This window comes from Mus caroli, chromosome 7 (assembly GCF_900094665.2).
Source record: "Mus caroli chromosome 7, CAROLI_EIJ_v1.1, whole genome shotgun sequence".
Taxonomy (NCBI): Eukaryota; Metazoa; Chordata; class Mammalia; order Rodentia; family Muridae; genus Mus; species Mus caroli.
The window spans coordinates 141,702,896-141,718,948 of record NC_034576.1 but is presented as its reverse complement, the minus strand read 5'-3'; the positions used below and the strand labels follow the sequence as shown (position 1 = coordinate 141,718,948).

At 47.8% G+C, this 16,053-nt stretch overlaps 1 protein-coding gene across 2 annotated transcripts in view; it reads left to right on the top strand.

The window, feature by feature from the left end:
• Nucleotides 1-16,053, top strand: part of Cfap46 (cilia and flagella associated protein 46) — an 84,355-nt gene that overhangs the window by 45,707 nt on the left and 22,595 nt on the right. For both annotated transcript variants that reach the window (XM_029480136.1, XM_021167336.2), the window contains 10 exons: nt 175-582; nt 835-984; nt 3,423-3,571; nt 4,285-4,383; nt 6,186-6,318; nt 7,363-7,509; nt 8,539-8,739; nt 8,854-8,960; nt 9,628-9,804; nt 12,016-12,151. In XM_029480136.1, the coding sequence (XP_029335996.1) occupies nt 175-582; nt 835-984; nt 3,423-3,571; nt 4,285-4,383; nt 6,186-6,318; nt 7,363-7,509; nt 8,539-8,739; nt 8,854-8,960; nt 9,628-9,804; nt 12,016-12,151 (1,707 nt within the window). The remainder of the gene's footprint in view (nt 1-174; nt 583-834; nt 985-3,422; nt 3,572-4,284; nt 4,384-6,185; nt 6,319-7,362; nt 7,510-8,538; nt 8,740-8,853; nt 8,961-9,627; nt 9,805-12,015; nt 12,152-16,053) is intronic.

The window sequence follows — 16,053 nt, the reverse complement described above, 5'->3', positions numbered from 1 at the left end:
TCCGTGCTGTGGGAGCTCCCAGGTTTGACCCTGGCTGAGCAACTCCCTCAGACCTAAGAGCTATCTCCGATTAGAAGCAGAAAGTGTGTGTGTAAGGGGGGGGGGGAATACAGGCCCTATTTTTAATGCTCCCAATTTATAATTTCCCATCACTCCCACTTGCCCCACCCCCAGATTTCCTTGACAGAAGGAATAAAACTAATTCCAGAAAAGAATTTGCAAGCAGTTAGTTCACAATTGCTATTGACCAAAAAGGAGAAGGAAAAGGAGAAGGAGAAGGAGAAGAAGGAGAAAGAGAAGAAGGAGAAGAAGGAGAAGAAAGAGGAGAAGGAGAAGAAGGAGGAGAAGGAGAAGAAGGAGGAGAAGGAGAAGAAGGAGGAGAAGGAGGAGAAGGAGAAGAAGGATGAGAAGGAGAAGAAGGAGGAGAAGGAGAAGAAGGAGGAGAAGGAGAAGAAGGAGGAGAAGGAGAAGAAGGAGGAGAAGGAGAAGAAGGAGGAGAAGAAGGAGGAGAAGGAGAAGAAGGAAAAGGAGAAGGAGAAGGAAAAGGAGAAGGAGAAGGAAAAGGTCAAGGACACGAAGCCGGTGAGTGGGTCCTTGTGGTGGGCTCCTCGCTGGAGGCAGGAGGTAGAGGGTAACAGTTGTGGATCCTGAATCCCAGCTCCACCACATTTACCTTGGGGGAGGAGTTTTAGGATCTCCCCACTCTTCTGTTTCACCTTCTGTAAGGCATGCTGTCCCCACCCACAGGGCCACAGCCTCCAGACTCTGTCCTCTCCATGCTGGGCCACAGAGGCATCTGTCTCAGGACTCCACAGGTTGCTTTTTCTTTCACAGATCTCAACCTCAGCTTCCAACAAGCCACCGGATGAGATCCCCACCAGCATAGGAGAGTGGGCCTCCTACTCCTGCTCTGAAGATCTGCTGCATGTGTTCAAGCAAGACAAGAGTGACTGCACGATTAACTCATCAAGTTTCCAGAAGCCCGTGAGTAGATCGGAGCAGCCAGCCAGGTCTCTGCCACGGGACTGGCAAGCCCAGCTTCCCTCCCTTAAAGCTGCAGCTGGCATTTCTCTTGCAGATGTCACCAAAGAGGGACCCCAGGAGACGGGTAGGAGTTTCATAGTGAGTGTGAAAGGGGAGCAGCTTTCCACCATTAGCACCCACAGCTACAAAGCCCCCCTCTTATCCACATCCTCTTTCTTCCAAACAGCTGCCAATGTCTTTAAGAAGCCTCCTCCCACTGCATCAATACCCAGGTACCCATGCTCCAACTTGGTACTGCTGTTGCCTGCTAGCCTAGCCCCGGTGAACAAGTCTTCTCAAATTAGGCAGCCATGACCATAAGAATCACAGTATCAGTAGAAACTTGGTCCCTCTGGATGCTTCATGACACCCCATCTCTACCACCAAGACCATCCAATCCTCTCTAGCAAGCCCAGCTCTTGTAGACACTTCCAAGATTACACACTTCGGCTATACCCTGGGCAAAGCCTCAGTCTGCTCACAGAGCACAGTCCCTTTTGACACAAAGTTACACGCAAAAGGTCATCCAATGTGGGAGATGCAATCACATGCATACCAGTTCTGTATGGCAAGGATGTGGACAGCAGGAGCTCTCTCACCAGGGGCAGGGATGGAAGTCAGCACGGCATCCCTGGGATGCGATTTGCCAATAGACATGGGGTCTATGTATTAGGACCCCATGTCCTTGGGAGTCTATAGTTCTGCCCACCTTCTTCTGCCCGGTTGGGGCTTCACGAGATTGGAATTGTTTGGCATATTTGTCCTGATCAGTATGTTGATGGAGTGCACCCATGTTGTTTGGGGACAGCTAGGTTAGACCCTTTCTTTCAATGCTGCAACATCTACTTCAGTAATCAGACCTTGGTGCACTTGTGCGCACCTGCTCGTAGACACAGCATTCATGGTTCTTGCAAAGGAAGCATCAGTGAACACTGGCATCCACATCCCTGGACCATGATGCAGGGAACATTCCAATGATGGTGAACATTGCCGGTTGGCAAATCGCATCCCAGGGATGCCGTGCTGACTTCCATCCCTGTCCCTGGTGAGAGAGCTCCTGCTGTCCACATCCTTGCCATACAGAGCTGGTATGCATGTGATGGCATCTCCCACATTGGATGCCCTATTGGCATGTCCTCTGCCAGCACACCACCATCATTTAGCACATTTTCTATGTTTCTTATGGAATTGAAGAAATGCACAGGCCTGTTCTGAGAGGGACACTGCCAGTTCTGTAAACAGCTGGTCACTTTGTGAACCCTTTCCTCCCATGATGGAGTTTTCTGTGCAGAAACGTTAACGTCGATGATATGAAAATTAGGAATCTTTTCCTCTGTGACTGGTGCTTCCTTGTGTCCTTTAAAAAAACAAACAAAACAAAAAAAAATAAAAATAAAAACAGAAACAAAAACAAAAAACCACACTGTTTCCTTTTCTGAGGTCTTAGTACTCCACAATATTCCCACACACGGTACAAACATCCTCCACCTGTATAGCCTAGCCAGGCTTATATCTAGTGTACCTCACATGATCCGTGTGTACAGGGGTTAGGAGCCACCAAGCTCTGACACTAATCCTGGGCAGTGTGCCCACAGGCCAGGCCACCATCGCCCTCCAGATCTTAGTTCTCTGCTTTTCTATATCCGGTTTGCTATCCAATTACCAGAAACTCATGATCAATATAGCTCATCTCATGTCTCCAACATCCCATACACCAAGCCCAACACCGCTGGAGGTATTAGCTGTTCATTTTTTTTTTAGATACCCAGTTGTATGCATACACAAAGAACATCAGTTTTAATTAGAAAAATTAAACGGAACATGAAATTAATGACTTAATGGCGGTGTCTTCTGTGTGGATCTTTGGCCAACCTCTGGTACTGACAACTGAAGTAAATCTTGTAAAGAGAGCATTCCACAAACGTGTTAAAGACCTGCTGAGCACTGGGCCAGGCAAAGCTGGGTGTTAAGTTGCCTGAGAAAAGCAACTTAAAGGAGAAAGCATTTATTTTGGCTCGCAGTTTGAGGGTGTGGTCTATCCTGGTGGGGAAGTCACAGCAGCAGGAACTTGAGGCAGCTCTTCACAGTCCATTGGCATTCAGGAAGCAAAGAGCAATGAACGGCCATGCCAAACTAGCCTTCTCTTCATAAGGCAGTTCAGGACTCCAGTCCACATTTAGTGTGGGTCTTCTCACCTCAATTAACCTAGTCAAGAGACCCCTTTACAGAAGGAACCCAGAGTCCCTAAGCTAATGTAGATAATTTTTCATAAGCAATGCCTGGAGACTGGTCTCTTAGGTGACTCTAGATCGTATCGAGTCGACAGTCACTATTCACCATCATTCTAGGAGACTGGTGTGTGACCCCTGCCTGTGACCATTTGCTATGTGTTTATGCAGACGTACAGTTTGTACTACATAGACCATTTGGCCAAAGCCCTGCAGAAGATGTTCCTTCATGAGCTCAGCATCCCAATCCTGCAGCTGGGTGTGCTCATTGCAGAAGCCGTGGTGGAGAGCAAGAGCCTCGCGGACCTCTACCACTTGCGGTTGGTATTCCTCCTTCCCTGCGGTGGTGAACGTTACAGTCATGTCTAAAGCAGTATAAGAATAAGCAGCACCTCAGATATCAATTCTGTACCTGATTGTGTAGGTAGTAAACCCCTAAGACACCCAGACACCCAGACATTGGAACGGTGTCTTTATTGTAAAGTTTTAACTGATCCTTAGAGGATTCCCTGTTTTAAGGAAATGAACACGGAAATATTTAAGGACCAAGGGACATTGTGCTTCCCACCAAGGGTCTAGGAGAAGGAGAAATGGAGGGGAGAGCGGTAAAGAGGACAGGGTGACAGGGCTCTCTCTGGGGAAGAGGGACACACAGATGATGTTTGAGTGTGTTTGCACAACTATGTCCAGATGAAGTGCTTTAAACAAAACCTCAGTTGAGTCTCCTGCTGGAAGCAGGAGTTTGGCAGAGCCCAGCAGGGCACCTGACTATTACCGCCCAATGGTGCCCCAGAATGTACACATAGTGCATAAAACACGTGAGTGAACGTCAGAGAAAATTGTCACCTGAAGTTTTATAGAACCCCAGAGCAGGTTTAGCTTAAAATAAAACAAAAAACAAAACTGCAACACTGAAGTGCCCATTTTTAGTTTAGCCTCTCTGATCAAGCGCTGGTCCAGCACTGCTTCCTTTGGACAGCATCCTCTGAGACAGTGCCTCCCCCTTTCCCACTCCCCACCCCCAACCCTTCAGACTTCTACAGGTATGCTCTGATCTGAGATTGCACTACGCAGCAACTCATCATGAAGAGGTGATTGGACAGGCATACTTCGGGGACATGGAGCAGGCCAGGTGTGTGCAGCACTTGCTCCTGGGCATGGGACCCCTCCTTCCAGCAAGGTACCACCCAGGGGCCGGAAAGGGCAGCTCTGAGGAAACCCTAGGTTGGCTGTGTCGCTCCTCTCGGGTCCAGGACCACTGTGGCTACTGGATCCTCAGTCTGGTGCCTGGAGGTGCCTGGGGGCAATCTCTGTGGAGCAACATCTGGGAGGGCAGGACATAGAGAACCGTGTGGCTCTCCTGAATGGCTTTCATGACAGGTTTGGGGACTGCTGAGCTGGTGGGTGCCTCAATGGAGAAAAGAAAGGTCATTAATGGGTCAAGATGGGGAAAGGCTGTCCTTCTTCAGCCCCAGCCTCCACACAGCGTGCCAGAGTGACGGTGTTGAACAGTGAGGCACGTGTTTGGTTCCAGGTTCTTGGGTGGCTCTGAAGCACTTGTAGTTGGCTTATAGGAGGCTGTCTGACAGTTAAATTAGCCAATCACAGTTTCTGTAGCAATCCTTTTTCAGACTTAGAGACCACCTAAGAATACATAAGAATGCACACATAGTTCTATTATTATTCATTTCTGCAATGTGGCCCCCCCTTTGATATATAAATTATATGGCCTTTGTGCAAACTTTAGAAAACAGGTAAGAAAGAGAACGACTATCCCTACAGGCCCCACCCCTCCACAGTAATCCCCTCTGGGGTTTTGCCATTGCACACCTGGTCAGTTATGAGCGTGTAAGTCTGCTACAGCTTGTTTTATTCTGCAGCCTTTGGCAAGAAGTATCTGTCTACACAAATCATTTTCATGCTGTTAGCACAACCATTTATTTGTGCATCCCTGGACTGGGTGTGAGAGTGTTTACTGAGTCCTCCCTGCCCTCAGACGGGTCCCAGAAATGCAATTGCCAAGGCTGGGGGAGCCTCCTGCCTCTTCCTGTTCCTTGGTTTACTCAGAGCGCCTGCACTGCAATATGGGTGGCACTGCAGGTGGGTGACTCTGCAGGTGGGTGGCACTGCAGGTGGGTGACTCTGCAGGTGGGTGGCACTGCAGGTGGGGGCTTGGCAGATGGGTAGCACTGCAGGTGGGTAGCACTGCAGGTGGGGGCTTGGCAGATGGGTAGCACTGCAGGTGGGTAGCACTGCAGGTGGGGGCTTGGCAGATGGGTAGCACTGCATGTGGGTGACTCTGCAGGTGGGTAGCACTGCAGATGGGTGACTCTGCAGGTGGGTAGCACTGCAGGTGGGTGACTCTGCAGGTGGGTAGCACTGCAGGTAGATGACTCTGCAGGTGGGTAGCACTGCAGGTAGGCTCAGGAGAAAGAAGGATGACTCAGACTGACAAGAAGGGTTTGTGTCAATAATGTTGGATACACTGTGATGCATTGCCCACCTCTCAACTCTGGATGTGGTATGGTGTGTGACTTGGGTCTGGGGTAGGTGGGGAAGGAGAAGGAGGACCCATGGGTGGAGGAGCCACCCCACTGCTCTATAGGAAAGCCTGCATACTAAGCAGTTTTACCTTTCTGGAGAGCTTGCCAGGGGCAGGTCTGCTCTACATAAATTAAGCGCATAAGAAGCTCTTTAAACCACATGTCAGCTTGTCAGACAGTTGCAGAGAGAACGAACAGGCTGCAGGGCTTGGTTCTGGGAACCAGAGTGCTGCCCAGCTAGAGACTTTGGGGGGGGGGGGGGGGTTGTAGACATGTGTGAATCATGGCTTCTCTTGGCTGAGTTAACTTATATTTCTTTGACTATAAGTGAGACTGTTCATTGCAGCCACTGCAAGTCTTCTGTTACATGATGCTATTTCACTTCCACTAGCTGCAGAAAAGAGATTGCATTTAAAAAAGAGAAGAACAAGGAACCTGAGATGGAAGATTACCTGCCAACCCTGCATGAGCAGCTGACTCTATCCGACTCTGTAGAGGTGAAGGCACTGATAGCGCAAGACAAGGTAGGCTGGCACTGCCCTGAGGGATCCATACAGCCCAGAGGTGGCATTGCCTTGGCCTGGCACTTCCCCCAAGGGATCCAGATAACCCAGAGGTGACACTGACTAAGCCTGGTACTGCCACGTAGAATCCATGACCCAGAGGTGACCCTGACCTAGCGTGGCGCTGCCACAGCAGGACGTGAAACCCAGCAATGACAGTGACTTGGCTTTTGTGTAGGATTGCCCCCAAAGTCAGCAAACCATCACAGTGGATTTGTGACGTGCTTACTGCGTACACTCATGTATGGGAGACTCAGAACCCAGTTCATGTTTGTCCCTCCCTAAGCCCCTGGATTTCCTCAGGGGAGTAAAAAAGTGTATGTAAAACAGATCACCTGGGGCCTGAGCAGCAACTTAAAGAATCAGCTGGCTAGAGATGAGTGTAGCTGGTGAGTGTTTCCCAGTGCTTCAGGGCCTGGGCTAAGGCAAAGGGTACTAAAAGGAGGGGGTCTGGCTCGACTCTCGAAGCTCATCAGCTGGATGTCCCCTTCCATCTGTGAACCGGGGAGATAGTAGCCATCACAGAGAACCTTTGTTCCTCAGAGTGCCAGCTCTGTCTGTGAGCCCATTAAAGTCAGCACGTGGAACATGTTCGACCCATTTGTTAGTAGGAACCTGAACTCTGAGTAGCCAAGGATCAATCCTGCAACTTTGCTCAGCTTTGAGGACCCAGTGACCCATCCACAGTGGAGGTGGGGTATGCTGCTGGGCACACTGGGATGGACAGGAGAGAAAAGCACAGCTGTACACAAAGGCAGGCCTGCCAGCCTCAGAACGCTTTCTTGTGCAGCTCAGCCAAGCCAGGTGGCTCAGCGGCTGCTCTAATCAGGATTGGGAGAGTCGAAGGAGTAACTAAGGAGAGACAAAAGTCCCAAAGGCTTGGGGTGTGTCATAAGCTAGACAATCAGGGGCTGAAGGCATGCTGCGGACATCCCTGTGGCCATGAGCCCTGTGGGACACACACTGGGTGGGCACAAAGCATCTTCGGGTCATGGTGTCTCACAGATCTTGAAGATAAATGGAGAGACTGGAAAGGGCCTGGAGGGGACGTCCTACCCCCAGCTGTGGTTGCTCAAAGGGGAGGTCCTGCTGGAGCTGGAGCTGCACCAACCAGCCCGGCTGCTCCTGTCCGAGGCCCAATGGGCTTTCCAGGTAAGGCGGCTCACCTATTTCCACAGACGCCATCTTGACCTGAGTCCGAACTCTTCAGATGTATTCTTATCTCTCATCTGAGGACTTCAGGGGCATCCGTGGCTTCTCAGGGTCTCCACTGAGTTCCCCTAAAAGACTTGAGTTAGCATTCCTCTACAGAGCACTGGTCAGAGCCCGGCTCTCTACAGGCTTGGGCGCACTGGCTGCTCTTCTCTGAGTAGCTGCCTACTAGAAGAACTAGCACCCAGGCCTGGGACACCAGTGCCCACTTCCTCCCTAGGGTGGGCCCTTTGTGTCTCAACCCTAGAAGTTCCAAACTACACCTGGCAGGGCTTTTCTATCCTGGACCCGTGTCCACAGTAGACAGCCGACCTTAGACAGTATGGGCGGAAGAAGCTGTTGGTGTTGTCTGCTCTAATGAAGCCGTTCTCCCAAGTTCCAATCTCCATTGTTCCACCAAACACCTTCAGACAGACATAGAATTGCCTTCGGTGGGTGGATGAGGCCACGGCCCCTGACACAAGCAGCCTATGGCTTGTTCTGAGCCATTTGATGGAAGATGAAGACCCAGCAATGGTGGGGGAATCAGTGACACCAGAGAGCTGTGAGCCCAGGCTCTGGCCCATAGAGTGAGAGCAGGGACTCAGGTACCTGAGAGGGGACAGGTAGGTAAGTAGTAGGGATGGAACAGAGATGTGCAGGCACCGGGGTGCAGCTGTGTAGATGTCAAGGACAAGACAAAGGGGCAGGTGCCAGAGATAGGACAAGTATGCTGAAGAGGGAAGAGAAGCACGGATTTCAAAAGACCGGACAGGGAAGATGGCAGGGAAGGAAGAGCTGTAGAGGAATAGGGAGGGAGCAAGTGTGCAGGTAAAGTGAGCAGAGAGAAACCCAGCACAGGCTGGCTCCTGTGACTCCCAGGGCACACTTTCCACTCCTGAGGACTCCACTCCCACGTAGTGGCCATACCCACCTGAATAGAGCTGGCCATCCAGCTGCCCATCCTGTACCATGCATCCCTCTGTTTAGGAGCTAGGCGATATCTGTTCAGAAGCCCAGTCCCTGTTGCTTCTAGCAGAGTTGGCCAACAAGGAAAAGAACCATGCGCAGGCTATGCTCATGGTTGAGAGGGCCCAGCAGCTGGGCGGAGCCGAGGAGTTCTGGTACAAGTCCACCCTGACTCTGGCTGAGGCCATCTTATCCTCCGAAGATCGTAGAAAAGAAATCTCAGTGAGTTGGGGGTAGCCATTGTACAACATGGGGTGCATGTCGGGGGGTGGGTGGGGGAGGGGCATGTGCTGAGGTCTGACCAGTGACATGGTAACATGTGATCACCACGCCCAGGTCTGCAGCCTGTTTCAGAAACTCATAGATACTTTCAGGGCCCTCCAGAACAAAAGGCCGAACCGAGTCTCCCTGCTGGAATTCCTCATCATGGAGCTAGAGGCCAGGTGATGATGCCAGGTGCACCAAATCTGTGGCCACTTCTACCACACATTCTCTACCAAGCATGCTTGCGACACATGTCAAATCCAGGCAGGCTCAGAGCCAACAGGGCCATGAGTTCATTACCTGCTCTGTGAGGCTCACATGTCTGTGTGTCTCTGCAGGCCCCTCTGGGGATCCTTGCAGCCTGCCCACACTTCCACAGTGCCTCTCCTATGGCTCCTGGAGCCTCTGAGGTTCGCCCCCTTATGGAGGGCTGTCAGGGAATCCCCTCTTTTTCCACACACATCACTCACAGACTCCAAGGCCCTTTCCCAGAAATGTCCCGAGCTCACTGACCACAGATGTGAGGGTTCTTGCCTTGCACCTCCGGTTCCCTCTCTGGAAAATGCTGTGAGCCCTGGGTCTCATCAGCTGCTCCTGACTCGAGTCTCATCTCAGCAATGGTTTTCCATGGGCAAATCTGATACCTGGGTGGGGCTGTTAGATTGTAACTTTATTGATCCAGGGCCGTGGCTGCATTATGTCCATCTTGGTAGGGGTGGCATTGGTCCTTGATTCAGTGTCCCTGGGTGGACCCTGGGCAGAAGGAGGGCCACTGTGGTCTTGGGCTTTTAAATCTGGTGGGAAAAGCTTCAATCCCACAATCCTGAAGGCACGCTTGTCTACCAGGTGTGTGAAACTTCAAATCCAGGTTGCTTGCAACCTGACTGACGAAGAATTTAACGAGCGCCCATTTTTGCTGCGAGAACTAGAAGATCACCTGTTGGAGGTTGAAAAAAACTTATTATTTGGTGGCTACTACAAAAATTATGTTGACTTAAAACTAGATCATGCAAAGATCAAGAGGTAAGTGTGTCACCACACGCTCCAGCCACGCCACTGGAGCTGCCTGAGCGTCTGCCTTCTGAGCAGGAGCCACTTTTTTTTTTTATCGGATATTTTATTTATTTACATTTGAAATGTTCTCTCCTTTCCCAGTTTCCTCTCTGGAAACCCCTACCCCATCCTCCCTCCCCCTGCTTCAGTGAGAGTGCTCCCCACCCACCCACCCACTCCTGTCTCCCCACCCTCGAATTCCCCTATACTGGGGCATTGAGCCTTCACAGGACCAAGGGCCTCTCCTCCCACTGATGACTGACAAGGCCATCCTCTGCTACATATGCGATTGGAGTCATGGATGGCACCATGTGTACTCATTGGTTGGTGGTTTAGTCCCTAGGAGCTCGAGGTAGGGGGGAGGTCTGGTTGGTTGATAGTGTTGTTCTTCCTATGGGGTTGCAAACCCCTTCAGCTCCTTCAGTCCTTTCTCTAACTCTTCCATTGGGGACCCGGTGCTCAGTCCAATGGTTGGCTGCAAGCATCCACCTCTGTATTTGTCAGGCTCTGGCAGAGCCTCTCAGTAGACAGCTATATCAGGCTCCTGTCAGCAATCACTTCTTGCCATCCTCAATAGTGTCTGGGTTTAGTAACATATATGGGATGGATCCCCAGGTGGGACAGTCTCTGGATGGCCTTTCCTTCAATCTCTGCTCCACACTTGGTCTCTGTATTTCCTCCCGTGAGTATTTTGTTCCCTGTTCTAAGGACTGAACCACTCATACTTTGGTCTTCCTCCTTCTTAAGCTCCACGTGGTCTGTGAATTGTATCTTGGGTATTCCAAGCTTTTGGACTAATATCCATTTATCAGTGAATGCATACCATGTGTGTTCTTTTATGATTGGGTTACCTAACTCAGGATAGTATTTTCTAGTTCCAGCCATTTGCCTAAGAATTTCATGAAGTCATTGTTTTTAATAGCTGAGTAGTACTCCATTGTGTAAATGTACCACATTTTCTGTATCTAATTCCTTTGTTGAAGGACATCTGGGTTCTTTCCAGCTTCTGGCTATTATAAATATGGCTGCTATGAACATAGTGGAGCATGTGTCCTTGTTATATGTTGGAGCATCTTCTGGGTATATGCCCAGGAGTGGTATAGCTGAGTCCTCAGGTGCTACTATGTCCAGTTTTCTGAGGAATCGCCAAACTGATTTCCAGAGCGGTTGTACCAGCTTTCAATCCACTTTTGAGCTCTCCCAGCTAGTCTCTGCTCTTCCTCAGCCTCAGATATGGCTAAGCCCATCTCCCTTCCCAACTCCCTCCCTGCTAACCCATCACTGCCATCCTGCAGGGTCCCCAGCACCTGTTCCTGCTACCACTACATCTGTGCATCCCAGTGAGCATGCAGCTCCCCTCCCACTCCAGCCCCCCCCCCAATGCTCCTCACAGTGCCTCTGCCTGCCCCCCAGACACCCACAAGCCTTTTACATATGATGCTGTTTAGGAGCTATGATAAGCCAACGCCCAGGTCACACCCACAGGTGTGTTGTAGCAGCCACTGTGGGCCACCGAGAAGACAGGAAAATAGATAACTGAATCAGCAGGTGGAAACTGGGGCATTGCTTCATCAGACACCTTTCGGGCAGAGATCCCCTATAAATAGAATTTCACACTGTACACACCATGCCATTCTAACAGTCCAGTATCTTGTTCTAAAATGTATTTAGAGGGCTGGGGAGATGGCTCAGTTGGTAAGCCACTTGCTTGCAAGTATGAGGACTTGAATTCAATCCCCAAGCCCCATATAAAGAAGCCAGGTATTGTGGAGTTCATGTGTAATGTTGGCACTGGGGACGCAGAGACAAGTGGATCTCTGGGGATTGCTGGCAAGACAGTCTAGCCTAGTTGGTGGGTTCTAGGCCAGTGAGAGATCCTGTCTCCAAAGAAAGGTGGCCAAGATCTGAGGAACAGTACCCAGGTTGATCTTTGACCTCCACATGTACCTATGTGTACCTGTGCACATAAATGAACAACTCTACACACACATTGAAACTGAATAAAACACATTGAAAATACTTTCATGTGTAAAACATTTAACTACAAAAATTTTAAGAACTAATAAAATGTATAGCATAATTATGTGAAAATTATGTATTCTATATTAATCAGTATAACATATACTAGTACAGTATATGAGTTAGCTTTTGTTCTAAGCCCTACTTTTATACTGTATGAAGGTTATGTGCTCAGAAGGAAAAAGACGAGGAACAAAAGACTGCCTACTATCTGGAGATGTACTCATTGTCCCAGAAAGCTGTATCTGAGGAAGAAGAAATATTTCACAGAATCCAGGCGCTCCTGTCCCTTCAAGATGTAAGTTTGAGCCTACACACCCCAGGCATTCTGCGTACAGGACAGCACTGCCTGACAGATCTGATTTTGAAACACAACCAGCCAGACACAGTGTGGCATACCTGTAATCCTAGCACTGGGAAAGCTGAGGCAGGAATATGCAGAGTTCCAGGCCAGCCTAGGCTACCCAGTGAGACCCAATCCTATAAACACACACACACACACACACCACGTACCACTATATATTTTCATACATATACAAAATCAATATACGTTTTCACAAAACCCATATAAAGAAGAGCTGTGAACATAGTTCAGTCAAGAAATTTGAATATGTTCTCTGGGTCCAAGGTCTGTTCCCCACCTTGAACCTTAGCACCCTCCTGCCAAGCCTGCCAAGAAGCTGAAAATACTCTTGGATAGAAGAAGAAAAGTTCATCTTCTACCCCTAGAACCTTTGAATCCATATAACAAAAACAAGTAGATATGGTGGCTTGTGCTTATAACTCCAGCACTGAAAAGGAGATGGTATATCCCTGGGCCCATCAGATAGGCATGTGGTACACTTGGCAAGGTCCAAACCAGCAAGAGACAGTGTCTCAAAAAACAAGGTGGATGGGTCCTGAAGAACACCACCTGAGGCTGTCCACTGGTCTTCACATGAATGGGTTCACACATTTGCACTGTGCATGCACTTACATGCACACACACACACACACACGCACATGCACACACAAAGTACCTGATATACTTAGGAGCTAGGATAGAATTACAGTAACTATACTCACATACCCACACAAAACATTTTTTTAAAGCAGACAAAATACACAAAACAAGGGTTTTCCAAATGTCAGTTCCTGCAGTGGCTGCAGAGATGGAGCCAGGTTTGAGCCAAGATGAAGACCTGAGTCAAGGATATCAGGTCCTGAAAGACTAGAGAGAAGGAGGCAAGATGGATCCCCAGGAAGAAGAGTGCTGCTCACAGATACCTAGAGGACAGCCCAGAGTACCCATCCAAAGACTGGTCACCTGTTCATGACAGAAGGAAGCTGCCCAAGGATGGGGACAAGAACAATCTGGAAGGGTCACAGGAAATCCATTGGTGTTGATTGGCAGTCATGGGGAGAAGGCTCCATTGTCTTCAAGGTGATGGGCAGCATGCACAGAGGGTCTGACCTCAGAGTTTAGCCTTGAGTAAGGAAGTGAGCCCAACTTTGCGATGCCTCCAAGAAAGCCACTATGAACATAAGGACAGAGACAGACAGAAGAAAAGTAGAATCCTGAAAGAAAAGCAATATCCCCTACCTTATAATAGTGATCAGAAGATAGCTAGGCTGTGGGTATTAGTCTGAAGCAACCAGGCTTCCCAGCAAGCGTTACCAGGGGTGGTAATATTCATCTCATAGTGTATCCTAGCCAATCGAGGAGAAAGGTAATCTAAATGCAGAATCTAGAGAGTTCTAAAATACTTAAGAACCAAACACTGATCTTAAAAAAAATTGCTAAATCTACTGGAGCCAACAATTTTAGTATCCTACTCTTTAAATATTAGTAGAACAAGTAAACACAAACCCAGCAAAAACCCAGAAGATTAAAATAATGTCAACCAATATGACGGAATAGACATCTTTTTAAATGGTTCACTAAGCAACAGTGGGATAACACTCACACAAATGTAGAATGTCTTCTGACACAGGCCATATTCTGAATAAATAAATTTGATCATACAGAGGATATATATATATATATATATATATATATATATATATAGAGAGAGAGAGAGAGAGAGAGAGAGAGAGAGAGAAAGAGAGAGAGAATTATATTGGGTATCAAAACCAGGAACTAGAGTAAAAAAAGTCCACAGACACAGAAAACAGACTAGTGGTTTCTGGGAAACAAGGTGAGGAGTTAAGGAATGGATGCTAGCATATGGGTTTCCTTGAAGCGTGATGACAGTGTTTGGGAGCTGAGCCAACCATGACTGCACTGCACTGCACACTCAGTATGTGCATGCTTTAAGTTTCTAGGTTTATTTTATTTTATGTGTATGAGCGCTTTGTCTGTAAGTATGTATGTGTACTGTGTGTCATGCCTGGTCTCCATGTAGGTCAGAAGGGATGTCAGATCCCTTGGAACTGGAGTGACAGGTGGTTGTGAGCCACCACATGGGTGCTGGGAATGAAACCTGGGACCTCTGCAAGAGCAGCCAGTGCTCTCAACCACTGAGCCACTTCTCCAGGTCTCATACTTCAAATGTGTTAGTTATGTTATGTTGCTTTTACTCCAAGTTAAGAAAGAAAACATTGTGTGTATGGAAAACCACTAACATTTGGAATGCGAGTAGGACAGAGTCACAGAAGAAGCCAAAGGTAAATCGTTCTGAAATGAAGTGAGGAAAGAACATGAAGAAGTTGAAGCTGTCGCCAGCTGGTGCTTACGGGGAAGGCTGGTGCACTGAATACATGAATGATAATGATAATAGGCCAGAAATCAATGGGCTCAGCCTTTTCCTTAAAACAAAGAGCAAACTGAATCCAAAATAAGTAGTAGAATAGGAATTGAAGATGGAGTAAAGAAGCAATGAAATAAATTCACCCTAAAACAACCCCCAGACCAAACAAAATCCGATTTCCCAAACCTCGGGGGGTGGGGGGGCATCAGACAGCAATCTCTGAGCTCAATTCAAGCTGCCACAGATCCAAAAGGAGAAGGTCACTAAAGCCAAAGCTGGTTCGGTAAGCTCGAGCAGTTGGTAAACTGAGTCAGATTGACCAGATGGTCTATAAAGGATGTTCGTGCCGAATACTAGAAATGAGTGACCCAGCCCTGCCATGGATTCCCCCTGGATTCAAAGGGTAGTGAATTTTACAAGTTAGGTGAAATAGACCCTCACCTGTAATACTCATTCAGGGAGACATGGCTCTGTGGCACTCTGAAGGAGGGAAGGTGACTTTGTAATCAAATACTTTACCACAATGCAAATGGAAAGTCCAGACAGATCTACTACTGACTTCTACCAAATATATTTTTTTTAAATACCACTTCCAAGAAGGTTATTTTAGAAGGTTAAGAGGGAAGAAATAAATGCTAATTTTTCAATGAGACCAGTATAACTCGAAAATAAGATAAGGCAGGGTGTGGTCACACACACCTTTAATCCCAGAATCCAGTATGAAGAAGCAAAAGGACCTCTGTGAGTTCCAGGCTAGCCAGGTCTATAGAGAGAGCTCCAAGCCAGCTCTACACAGACCCTGTCTCAAGAAAGAAATGAAAAGGTTAAAGACATACAAACAAACAGTGCTGCCTGCGCATGAGCACAGCTAACATGACACTATGCTTGCTGGAGAAAGACTTATAGATCCTCCCCTCACTAATGACTAAGACAGTGGCATCTTACCATTTTTATTTAGAATTGTTTGGGAGATTCTAGCTGATGCGATAAGCAAGAAAGTAAATCAAAAGCACCTGCATTGATGGAGCAAGCAAGGAAAATTCTTTTTCATAGATAGCATGCTTATGTGGAAAATCATGTCATATACCAAAATAAAATCTACAAGCAAGCTAAATTAAAGTTAGTGAGCAAGTTTAGTTGAGTTGCAGGATTATATAGTATACATATTATATTTCTATACAAAGAACAATTAATTTTATATTAAAATTAAAATGATATCATTTATGACTCTTAAAAATGAAATTTGACCACCAAAATATGAATGCTTGTAGTCCAGGGACAATAAAACCTTGCCAAGAGTAATGAAAAAGACATCATCATCATAATACATGAAAACGAAAATCTCTAGATACTATTATGATGGCATTTCTTCCTAAACATGATGCTACCACAGGCTTTTTAATAGATGTCAACAATATTATTTAAACTATGGAAGGTCTAAAATAGCCAAGACAATTTTGAAAAAGAAGAC